This window comes from Pseudophryne corroboree, chromosome 5 (genome assembly GCF_028390025.1).
Source record: "Pseudophryne corroboree isolate aPseCor3 chromosome 5, aPseCor3.hap2, whole genome shotgun sequence".
Classification (NCBI taxonomy): domain Eukaryota; kingdom Metazoa; phylum Chordata; class Amphibia; order Anura; family Myobatrachidae; genus Pseudophryne; species Pseudophryne corroboree.
The window spans coordinates 501,292,257-501,304,918 of NC_086448.1; the positions used below are offsets into that span (position 1 = coordinate 501,292,257).

At 47.2% G+C, this 12,662-nt stretch overlaps 1 protein-coding gene across 5 annotated transcripts in view; it reads right to left on the minus strand.

Moving 5' to 3' along the window:
* Positions 1 to 7,190: 7,190 nt before the first annotated feature.
* The window catches only part of LOC134929159 (serpin B10-like), a 45,348-nt gene continuing 39,876 nt past the window's right edge, over positions 7,191 to 12,662 (minus strand). For all 5 annotated transcript variants that reach the window (XM_063924933.1, XM_063924929.1, XM_063924934.1 and 2 more), the window contains one exon: positions 7,191 to 7,741. In XM_063924933.1, the coding sequence (XP_063781003.1) occupies positions 7,340 to 7,741 (402 nt within the window). In that variant the 3' untranslated portion in view covers positions 7,191 to 7,339. The remainder of the gene's footprint in view (positions 7,742 to 12,662) is intronic.

Consider the following 12,662-nt stretch of genomic DNA (forward strand, 5'->3'; position numbering starts at 1 on the left):
GTCACCGTCTGTCTCTCCCACACAGTGGCGTAACAAGGAGGGGGTGCGAGTGGAATGCCAGGGTCGGCAGAAGGGGTACATTTCTAAAAATAAATGAAAAATAATAAGATTTTACTTACCGATAAATCTATTTCTCGTAGTCCGTAGTGGATGCTGGGGACTCCGTCAGGACCATGGGGATTAGCGGCTCCGCAGGAGACAGGGCACAAAAATAAAGCTTTAGGATCAGGTGGTGTGCACTGGCTCCTCCCCCTATGACCCTCCTCCAAGCCTCAGTTAGGATACTGTGCCCGGACGAGCGTACACAATAAGGAAGGATTTTGAATCCCGGGTAAGACTCATACCAGCCACACCAATCACACCGTACAACTTGTGATCTGAACCCAGTTAACAGTATGACAACGTAGGAGCCTCTGAACAGATGGCTCACAACAATAACAACCCGATTTATTTGTAACAATAACTATGTACAAGTATTGCAGACAATCCGCACTTGGGATGGGCGCCCAGCATCCACTACGGACTACGAGAAATAGATTTATCGGTAAGTAAAATCTTATTTTCTCTAACGTCCTAGTGGATGCTGGGGACTCCGTCAGGACCATGGGGATTATACCAAAGCTCCCAAACGGGCGGGAGAGTGCGGATGACTCTGCAGCACCGAATGAGAGAACTCCAGGTCCTCTTTAGCCAGGGTATCAAATTTGTAGAATTTTACAAACGTGTTCTCCCCCGACCACGTAGCTGTTCGGCAGAGTTGTAATGCCGAGACCTCTCGGGCAGCCGCCCAGGATGAGCCCACCTTCCTTGTGGAATGGGCCTTGACAGATTTAGGCTGTGGCAGGCCTGCCACAGAATGTGCAAGTTGAATTGTGCTACAAATCCAACGAGTAATCGTCTGCTTAGAAGCAGGAGCACCCAGCTTGTTGGGTGCATACAGTATAAACAGCGAGTCAGATTTTCTGACTCCAGCCGTCCTTGAAATATATATTTTCAATGCCCTGACAACGTCCAGCAACTTGGAATCCTCCAAATCGCTAGTAGCCGCAGGCACCACAATAGGCTGGTTCAGGTGAAACGCTGACACCACCTTAGGCAGAAAATGAGGATGCGTCCGCAGTTCTGCCCTGTCCGAATGGAAAATCAGATATGGGCTTTTATACGATAAAGCCGCCAATTCTGACACTCTCCTGGCTGAAGCCAGGGCCAGTAGCATGGTTACTTTCCATGTAAGATATTTCAAATCCGCCGATTTGAGTGGCTCAAACCAATGGGATTTGAGAAAATCCAAAACTACATTAAGGTCCCACGGAGCCACTGGGGGCACAACCGGGGGCTGTATATGTAGTACTCCTTTTACAAAAGTCTGGACTTCAGGAACTGAAGCCAATTCTTTCTGGAAGAAAATCGACAGGGCCGAAATTTGAACCTTAATGGACCCCAACTTGAGGCCCATAGACAATCCTGTTTGCAGGAAATGTAGGAATCGACCCAATTGAAATTCCTCCGTGGGGGCCTTCCTGGCCTCACACCACGCAACATATTTTCTCCAAATGCGGTGATAATGTTGTGCAGTCACCTCCTTCCTGGCTTTTACCAGTGTAGGAATGACCTCTTCTGGAATGCCTTTTTCCCTTAGAATTCGGCGTTCAACCGCCATGCCGTCAAACGCAGCCGCGGTAAGTCTTGGAATAGACACGGTCCCTGCTGAAGCAGGTCCCGTCTTAGAGGTAGAGGCCACGGATCTTCCGTGAGCATCTCCTGAAGTTCCGGGTACCAAGTTCTTCTTGGCCAATCCGGAGCCACGAGTATCGTTCTTACTCCCCTTTGCCGTATAATTCTCAGTACTTTTGGTATGAGAGGCAGAGGAGGAAACACATACACTGACTGGAACACCCACGGCGTTACCAGAGCGTCCACAGCTATTGCCTGAGGGTCTCTTGACATGGCGCAATACCTGTCCAGTTTTTTGTTGAGGCGAGACGCCATCATGTCCACCTTTGGTTTTTCCCAACGGTTTACAATCATGTGGAAGACTTCTGGATGAAGTCCCCACTCTCCCGGGTGTAGATCGTGTCTGCTGAGGAAGTCTGCTTCCCAGTTGTCCACTCCCGGAATGAACACTGCTGACAGTGCTATCACATGATCTTCCGCCCAGCGAAGAATCCTTGCAGCTTCTGCCATTGCTCTCCTGCTTCTTGTGCCGCCCTGTCTGTTTACGTGGGCGACTGCCGTGATGTTGTCCGACTGGATCAACACCGGCTGACCCTGAAGCAGGGGTTTTGCCAGGCTTAGAGCATTGTAAATCGCTCTTAGCTCCAGTATATTTATGTGAAGAGACATCTCCAGGTTTGACCATACTCCCTGGAAGTTTCTTCACTGTGTGACCGCTCCCCAGCCTCTCAGACTGGCATCCGTGGTCACCAGGACCCAGTCCTGTATGCCGAATCTGCGGCCCTCTAACAGATGAGCACTCTGCAACCACCACAGAAGAGACACCCTTGTCCGTGGCGACAAGGTTATCCGCTGATGCATCTGCAGATGCGATCCGGACCATTTGTCCAGCAGATCCCACTGAAAAGTTCGTGCGTGGAATCTGCCGAATGGAATCGCTTCGTAAGAAGCCACCATCTTTCCCAGGACTCTTGTGCATTGATGCACAGACACTTTCCCTGGTTTTAGGAGGTTCCTGACAAGTTCGGATAACTCCTTGGCTTTCTCCTCCGGAAGAAACACCTTTTTCTGAACCGTGTCCAGAATCATTCCCAGGAACAGCAGACGTGTCGTCGGGGTCAATTGAGATTTTGGAAAATTCAGAATCCACCCGTGCTGTTGCAGCACTATTTGGGTTAGTGCTACTACGTCCCCCAGCTGTTCCCTGGACCTTGCCCTTATCAGGAGATCGTCCAAGTAAGGGATAATTAATACGCCTTTTCTTCGTAGAAGAAACATCATTTCGGCCATTACCTTGGTAAAGACCCGAGGTGCCGTGGACAATCCAAACGGCAGCGTCTGAAACTGATAATGACAGTTTTGCACCACGAACCTGAGGTACCCTTGATGTGAAGGGCAAATTGGGACATGCAGGTAAGCATCCTTGATGTCCAGGGACACCATAAAGTCCCCTTCTTCCAGATTCGCTATCACTGCTCTGAGTGACTCCATCTTGAACTTGAATTTTTGTATGTACAGGTTCAAAGATTTCAGATTTAGAATAGGTCTTACCGAGCCGTCCGGCTTCGGTACCACAAATAGTGTGGAATAATACCCCTTTCCCTGTTGTAGGAGGGGTACCTTGACTATCACCTGCTGAGAATACAGCTTGTGAATGGCTTCCAATACCGTCGCCCTGTCTGAGGGAGACGTTGGCAGAGCAGACTTTAGGAACCGGCGAGGGGGAGACTTCTCGAATTCCAACCTGTAACCCTGAGATATTATCTGCAGGATCCAGGGGTCCACCTGTGAGTGAGCCCACTGTGCGCTGAAATTCTTGAGTCGACCCCCCACCGCCCCTGAGTCCGCTTGTAAAGCCCCAACGTCATGCTGAGGGCTTTGCAGAAGCCGGGGGGGCTTCTGCTCCAGGGAAGAAGCTGCTTGGTGCACTCTCTTACCCTTTCCTTTGCCTCGGGGCAAATATGACTGTCCTTTCGCCCGCTTGTTCCTATAGGAACGAAAGGACTGCGGCTGAAAAGACGGTGTCTTTTTCTGTTGGGAGGGGACCTGAGGTAAAAAGGTGGATTTCCCGGCTGTTGCCGTGGCCACCAAATCCGATAGACCGACCCCAAATAATTCCTCCCCCTTATACGGCAATACTTCCATATGCCGTTTGGAATCCGCATCACCTGACCATTGTCGCGTCCATAAACTTCTTCTGGCAGATATGGACATCGCACTTACTCTCGATGCCAGAGTGCAAATATCCCTCTGTGCATCTCGCATATATAGAAATGCATCCTTTAAATGCTCTATAGTCAGTAAAATACTGTCCCTATCCAGGGTATCAATATTTTCAGTCAGGGAATCCGACCAAACCACCCCAGCACTGCACATCCATGCAGAGGCGATGGCTGGTCGCAGTATAACACCAGTATGAGTGTATATACTTTTCAGGGTAGTTTCCAGCCTCCTTTCTGCTGGATCCTTGAGGGCGGCCGTTTCAGGAGACGGTAACGCCACTTGTTTTGATAAGCGTGTGAGCGCCTTATCCACCCTAGGGGGTGCTCGGACGGGCACAAAAACCTAACTGAGGCTTGGAGGAGGGTCATAGGGGGAGGAGCCAGTGCACACCACCTGATCCTAAAGCTTTATTTTTGTGCCCTGTCTCCTGCGGAGCCGCTAATCCCCATGGTCCTGACGGAGTCCCCAGCATCCACTAGGACGTTAGAGAAAAAAGGAAAGCAGTGGCGCAATGAATGGGGCCATGCAGTACAAGCAGGAGAAGGCGATCCAGACGATTCATCCCCCTCTCTGACGCTGCTGTTGCCAAGGCTAGAAATCACGAGCGGCCTTGGTGCAAAAACAAGAACACAGCACCTGTCCTGCTGCTGGTGCTGGAGAGAGGGGGACCCGATGCTGTTGGCATTGAAAGGGGACCCGAAGCTTACGACCCTGGTGAAAGGTGGACCTGATGTTCCCGGCGCTGAAAGAGGACCAGCTTCTGCCAGAGGTACATAATGATGCTTGAAGGGGGAGGAGGAACACAGTCTTGTTTGTACTGGAGGTACAGGAACAGAGCGACGTACAGTACACAGTGTGACCTGTACAGGAGGAGGGGGGTTTAGGTGGTACACCTGTCTCAACCTTTTTACACCTCCCTCTCAGTCATCTTTCTCGCTCTTTCCTGCTCGCCCCCCATTTCCCTCTCTCTCAAGCCCCCTCTCTGTCTCACCTCCTGCTCTCTTTCTCTCTGCTCCTGGTGTCTCTCTCCTCTCCCCCCTCTCTCTTCCTTTCCTCATGCCCCTACTCCCCTCTATATATTCCCATGCCCTTCCCCTCTCTTTGTTCTCTCTCACTCTCCCCATGCCTATCTTTCTCACATAGTTCCTCACCAAAAAAGTTAAGCCCACGCCACTCCCCAGTCGACTACCTGCTTTTTCTATAGTGCGGGCTGCTTCGGCACGCATGCAGGGGCACTTACTGTATTTATTATTTTCTTTATATTTTTGGGAGGGTGGCGCCATTCTCCATCTTACCCTGGGCACCAAAGACCCTAGCTATGCCTCTGTTCCCCCTCTCTCTCCCTCTCCTTTTTCATCTCTCTTGTTCTCTCTTTCTTCCTCTCCATTTTCTTCTCCCTCTTTCCCTATATATAAGGAGTGCTATATCCTAATGTGTCCAATCATGTTAATGAGTTCTCTGTCTTTACACCATGCTATTGTGAGTGTGTGTAAATATATATATATATATATATACCCTTCCCCACACTTGGGCCCACCACTCACTAGTTCCGCCACTGCGTGTGAGATACTATGGGATAAATTTACTAATATTTGTGTTGCAGCCGATTTCAGCCGAGATCAATCTCAGCATACATCAGCTGGATTGTAACTTTTTTTTAAAAACAAAACAAAACACGGTAATTAACTAAACTTCCATGTTTTTTCAATTAGAGTTCATCGATGTTGATGTCCTTTGTATTGTCCGGCAGTGTTTTATGGGAGAGATTAGTAAAACACTGCCAGACATAACACAACGAAGCTGGGCCGGATCAGTGAGAGTGACCTCGATCAACCTCGCGGTCTACCGCAAACCGCATGTTCCCACCATAGGCCTCAATGGGGATTTCTTTCCCCATTACTGTCTATGCGCTCCACTTGATTGGCAGGGCGGGAGCGCACTGCCAATCAGGAGAGCGCTATAATGTTGCACTCCCTGATTGGCTGGCGGATCCCCAAGTGACAGGAGTCACAAGGGTACCCGCCATTCTAGGAAATGTGATCCATGCGTGGACCGGGTTTTTTGCTTTTTTTTTTGTTAACCATTGGATGCCTACATGGACCGAAGAGGACCAATCTATACTGTATTAGGTGAGCTTAATTTTTATTTATTTACAGGTACCCGTATATTCTACTAGACAAGGGGACCGAGGGGCTCCGTGGGACACTAGGTATGTATACGTGAGTGTGTAAGTGTGGTTATATGTTTCAATAAAATTGTACTTTCATAGTATGCAAGTCCTTTTTTAATATTTCTTTTGTTGGGGAACTACAGGTACAAGCGGACCCTTTAATGCCCCGCATGCTGGAACTTGTGGTTCTCCAAGTACCATCATGCAGGGGAGGCTTGCTGGTACTTGTAGTTCCACAGCAAAAGACAATATTCTCTTTTTTTTTTTTACACATGGGCTATCAGCCTGCCATCCACAGCCCACAGATGGCAGGGACAGCCCCGGCTTCATCCCTGGCTCTTGGGTGCCTGGAGTGGTGGACTCCTTTATTGGGAGGTCCTCACTTCCCCAGGGAACCCCAGCCAGGGGTGACTTGTTGAGGATTTAATGCCACGGCCGCAGGGACCTATTTAAATGTGTCCCCTTGCTGTGGCATTATCTCCTTGGCTGGTGGAGCCTGGTGCTGGTTTAAAAAATACGGGGACCCTTACGTCTTTTGTCCCTCATATTTTTGGAAGCAGAACCGGTCCAAGAGCCTGGTGCTTGTTGTTAAAATACGAGGAACCTCTATGCATTTTTTCCTTGGTATTTTAAACACCAGGACCGGCTTAAAGAGCCTGGGGCTGGTTATGCTTAGGAGGGGGGACCCCACGCAATTATAATTTTTAACTATTTCACACACTTTCACACAGAGAAGCTTGCATGGATCTGTGAGATGATTCTCCAAACATGCCATCCAAAAGCAGGTATATTTGAAAGCTCTATTTCTGTACGAAATCTATGCTTTTCCGGCAGTGTTTGGCTATTGCCGGCAGTGATTGAGAATATCAATTCTTAGTAAATTCCTGTGTTGTATGAGGTATATGTGAACAAACAACCGTGTTTGACCTATGGTCTATTGATTTGTATTTGTGTGGGCTGCAGTGTATCTCAATATGAATTGCCCCAACACTGCCTTGATTTGTGTTTATTAAATTTCCAAGTTGCATTTTCGTATGAAAATGCAAACTTAAATCAAGTAAATTTCCACCTATGTGTACAGCCAGTGTATGCAGTACCAGGGGCTAATATAATTTAAATGTAGTTTCATATTCAGAGAATGTGTTTATTTTCTATAAGTAAATTATAAAACATGTTTGAATAAGTTATATACATTACAGTAGTACATAAAACAATTTTATACAAGTTTGCAAAGTGATAGAAGTGGTACCATTCATAAACAAGTACATCATCTCAGGGTGTATAGACCTTTCCACACAGCAATATGCAGTTCGACTTTTGTTGCCTGATAAAAAAGAAGAAGGGATGATCGGCCTTTACTTCATCACCAGGAAAACTGCGAGCAGACATCACAGCAGCTGTAGTGCTGGCAGCTTCTGTTCCTTTCTCATTAACCTCAAGAAAAGTCTTGTGGTACACATCAGACACAAAGATATTGCTCTGTTCTGTCATGCCTGAGAAATTGGCCTTGGTTTGACTGAATGCTTCAGACATTCCCATAGTTGAAAGAATACTTTTTAGTGAGAAGCTTTTTTCAATTCTGAACTTTGGCAGGTATACAGCTAGATTCCTCATTTTCATCTCTGTTTTGCTCATCCACATAGTTAATTTTTCAGGTGATATCTCCTGCTCTACCTGTGTAGAAAACAATAGCAGATAAAATAATTCCATATTTATAATGAATATTTGTTGTCCCTATTTCTATATGTAGCCTTATTTCCAATTAAATGCAAACTACTAAACTTTATTGCTAAATTTACTCCAAATTTTAGATAACATAACATGCAAGGACTACTAACTAGCATGTTTACCAATGTTCCAATATTTGAGGGCACTGAGATTTAGGGGGAGATGTACTGTACAAAGCCATTGAAAGTGATGAAGTGAAGAGAGATAAAGTACCAATCAATCAGCTCCTAACTTCCATGTTACCGGCTGTGTTTGAAAATGACAGGAGCTGATTGGTTGGGTGTAGTATGGTATGCCGGCGGCCGGGTTCCCGGCGACCAGCATACCGGCGCTGGGAGCCCGACCGCCGGCATACCGACAGCGTGGCGAGCGCAAATGAGTCCCTTGCGGGCTTGCTGCGCTCGCCACGCTGCGGGCACGGTGGCGCACTACGCGCACCACGCTATTTATTCTCCCTCCAGGGGGGCCGTGGAACCCCACGAGGGAGAAAATCTGTCGGTATGCCGGCTGTCGGGATTCTGGCGCCAGTATACTGTACGCTGGGATCCCAACAGTCGGCAACCTGAAGACCATCCAATTGGTTGGTAGTTTATCTCTCTCCACTTTATCACTCCCCAAGGATTAGTATATCAGTCTTTAAAACCGGTCCAAAAAAAATACAGATTTTCTATCACCTCTTATTGTGCCAATAAAATATCTGTTTTGGGTCCATATAAAAGAATAGTGTTAGGATAGTAATAAAAGAAGAAAATCAATAAAAAAAATGCTTTCTTAGATCGGTTAATATTTTTTTAACATTATAATTATTATAGACTCAGCTTGAGAAATTCACCATGTCTAGTTTAGAGGTTTTATTGTCTTCCAGGAGTGTATGCGATAAGAGGCTTATGTTAGTGATAGTACAAGTACTACCAAAATGCTGAGCAAGGTATTTTTACATTTGGCGAATATGCCTCAGTCTGAACGTCCATTGATATAACTCAGACTTGTGTTTGTAGGTTGTAGGTCTGGGTCATACAGTAAACATCAGATTTCAAGTAGCATTTAGATAGAAGTTCCAGCAATTTACAATAAATATAGATAATGGGCATGTTTCAGGGTTGTATACAAGTCAATTTTGTGGATGGATCTTCTGTCACTACTATGCATCTGAGCCAAGCAATTGCAACTTTCAGCAAGTATGGGCCAGTCGTAAGCATCTTAGCCACATCTCCACCTTCGTATAAATGGGTATAACTGGCCAGCAAAGGGGTATCCACACACAGGCTAAATATTTGTATTTAATAGTATACACATCATTAATAAAGGTGTTCCCTTTTAGCACAGAGTAGGGCTACAAGGGACCAACTTTTATGAATGTATTCTGCTTGAACAGATAGCCATCATTGGAGGTAATTCCAAGTTGATCGCAGCAGGAAATTTTTTAGCAGTTGGGCAAAACCATGTGCACTGCAGGGGAGGCAGATATAACATGTGCAGAGAGAGTTAGATTTGGGTGGATTATTTTGTTTCTGTGCAGGGTAAATACTGGCTGCTTTATTTTTACACTGCAATTTAGATTGCAGATTGAACACACCACACCCAAATCTAACTCTCTCTGCACATGTTATATCTGCCTCCCCTGCAGATGCACATGGTTTTGCCCAACTGCTAAAAAAGTTCCTGCTGCGATCAACTTGGAATTACCCCCATTGTCTTCTGGTTAGTACAGGTAGTTTGACTTTAAAAACCACCTATCGGCCAGAAAGTCATCTGTTATATCATAGACCGGCTAAGCAATGTTAGGATAGTAATCGGACAATTCATGAAGCTCTTTAAAAAGGCAGAGTGTATTTCTTCATTTATTGGGTGGGATGCACCAACCCTTGCCACTACATCCTGCTACACATCGCAGTGACATCGCATTGATACTGATCGCATATGCACCAACCAGGGCCGGTGCTAGGGGGTTCAGCGCCCCCCTGCAAACTATAAATTTGCGCCCTCCCAAATCCCACAAGGGGTCAGACGGGTAAGTGGCATGACCACACAATAGTACCCCCATCTAAAATTACGCCACACAGTACCACAATCTTAAAAATAGATACTGGATGAGAATAACTTGCGCCCCCTTAGCTGCAGCTCAGTCCCGTTCACAAGGGCACCAAATCTTGATTAGCATTTATACAAACAATTGTAGAACGGTCCTCAAGCGCTGCTAGACTCCCCAACACACTTCTGGTCATGGCAACCTGTGTATCGTTCGTGTATGTAGAAGGATAGCAAGAACATACAGTTAGCCAATAGCGTCCAGCTCTCTGTTGTTGCTACAAAAGAAACCTCTCAACTTCAGTGAGATGCGTTCACATAAAGGTTTCTTTTAACTGACTGTTTATCCCTTCACAAACATAACGATACCAGGAATCTCTCATATAGAATGACACTCACCTAGGCTCTAGGCCCTATGTGCATGCAAAGGTTTCTTTAATCCAACTCTCAAACGTCTCTCTTCGGATGGATGTAATGGATAATTCATACAATGTCCAAGGGTATGTTAAAAGAAATTTCTCATACATCCTAGAGGATGCTTCAAGAACAATGGGGTATAGACGGGATCCGCAGGAGACATGGGCACACTATACGACTTTGAATGGGTGTGAACTGGCTCCTCCCTCTATGCCCCTCCTCCAGACTCCAGTTAGATTCTGTGCCAAGTGAGACTGGATGCACACTGAGGAGCTCTCCAGAGTTTCTCAGAAAAATACTTTATTTAGTTTTGTTATTTTCAGGGAGATCTGCTGGCTACAGTCTCCCTGCATCGTGGGAGTGAGGGGAGAGAAGCAGACCTACTTCTTAAGAGTTCAAGGGCTCTGCTTCTTAGGATACTGGACACCATTAGCTCCAGAGGGTTTGATCGCTACGGTACGCCTAGCTGCTTGTTCCCGGAGCCACGCCGTCGCCCCCTCACAAAGCCGGAAGATAGAAGCCGGGTGAGTATGAGAAGACAGAAGACTTCAGTGACGGCAGAAGAGGTAACGCGCAGCGGCCGTGCTGCGCGCAATGCTCCCACGCATATCACAGCACTGCAGGGTGCAGGGCACAGGGGGGGCGCCCTGGGCAGCATGAGACCTCAGATCAAACTGGCATGAGTAGTAACAGTGCTCCGGGCATCAGTTAAGGGACCCCCGCCAGTATAATCAGAAATTTGAGCAGGACTGAAGCGCGCCATTTAGGGGGCGTGGCTTAGCCGCACAGCTCTGACCAGCACCATTTTCTCTCTCCTCAGAAGCTGCAGACATGCTGACCCTGTCCTCCGCACTGCTGTACAAGTAACAGGGTGAAAAATGGGGGGGCACATGCAATTTGGTGCTGATTGACTTATTTAAAAAGCGCTAATAGGTCTGGGCAGTCACTTTACTGGCCTCAGTACCGGGATAGGCGCTGGGTGTGAGCTGGCAGACCTCTCTCTGTGTCCCTCTTGCAGGCTTTATTGTGGATCTGTCTCCTATAGCCATACATAGAGTGGTTGTGGGTGTCGGTACGTGTGTGTCGACATGTCTGAGGCTGAATGCTCTTCCCAGGAGGAGGCTGGAGCAGGGACAGAAAATACTGTGAGAGTGACCGTGTCGGCACCGCCGACGGATGATTGGGTGAATATGTTGAGGGTTTTAAATGCAAACGTGACAAAATTGACTAAGAGATTTGATAAATCTGAGTTTAAGAACCAAACATGGAGAAAATCCATGGAAGATGCTTTGTCACAGACCCAGACCCCTTCGGGGTCACAGAAAACGTGCATTTGCCCAGATAGCAGATACAGATACCGACACGGACTCTGATTCCAGTGTCGACTATAGTGATGCCAGATTACATCCAAAACTGGCTAAGAGTATTCCGTACATGATTGTGGCGATAAAAGACGTACTACATATCACTGAGGACCCTGCTGTCCCTGATACTAGAGTCTGTATGTATAAAGGAAAGAAACCTGAGGTAACGTTTCCTCCCTCTCATGAACTGAACACACTTTTTGAAAAGGCTTGGGAAAATCCTGACAAAAAGATTCAGGTTCCCAAAAGAATTCCAGTGGCATATCCGTTCCCCTCTGGGGACAGGGAAAGGTGGGAGTCAATCCCCACGGTAGACAAGGCTTTATCGCGTCTGTCCAAAAAGGTGGTGCTTCCGTCCCCTGACATGGCAGCCCTAAAGGATCCTGCGGATCGTAAGCAGGAAAATACACTAAAATCCATTTATGTCACTACAGGGTCGCTACTCAGGCCTGCCGTTGCTGCGGCATGGGTGAGTAGCGCTATTGAAAAGTGGGAAGATAACTTGTCATCTGAGGTAGATTCCCTAGACAGGGATAGTGTACTTTTGACTCTGGGTCACATCAGGGACGCTGCAGCATATTCAAAAGAAGCTGTAAGGAATATTGGCCTTTTGGGTTCAAGGGCCAATGCCATGGCGGTCTCTGCAAGAAGAGCGTTGTGGTTACATCAATGGAATGCTGATGCTGACTCTAAGAAGGCGATGGAGGCTCTACCGTTTAACGTAGGGTTTTGTTTGGAGACGGCCTCACTGACCTGGTGTCTACAGCTACTACGGGTAAGTCTTCATTTTTACCTTATGTCCCTGCACAGCAGAAGAAATCGCCTCACTATCAGATGCAGTCCTTTCGGCCCAATAGATTCAAAAAAGGACGTGGGTCCTCCTTCCTTGCTACAAGGGGGAGAGGTTGGGGAAAAAGGTCACAGGCTGTGGCAAGTTCCCAGGAGCAGAAGTCCTCTCCGGCTTCTACCAAATCCACCGCATGACGCTGGGGCTTCTCTGCAAGAGTCCGCACCAGTAGGGGCACGTCTCAGGCTCTTCAGCCAGGTCTGGGTACACT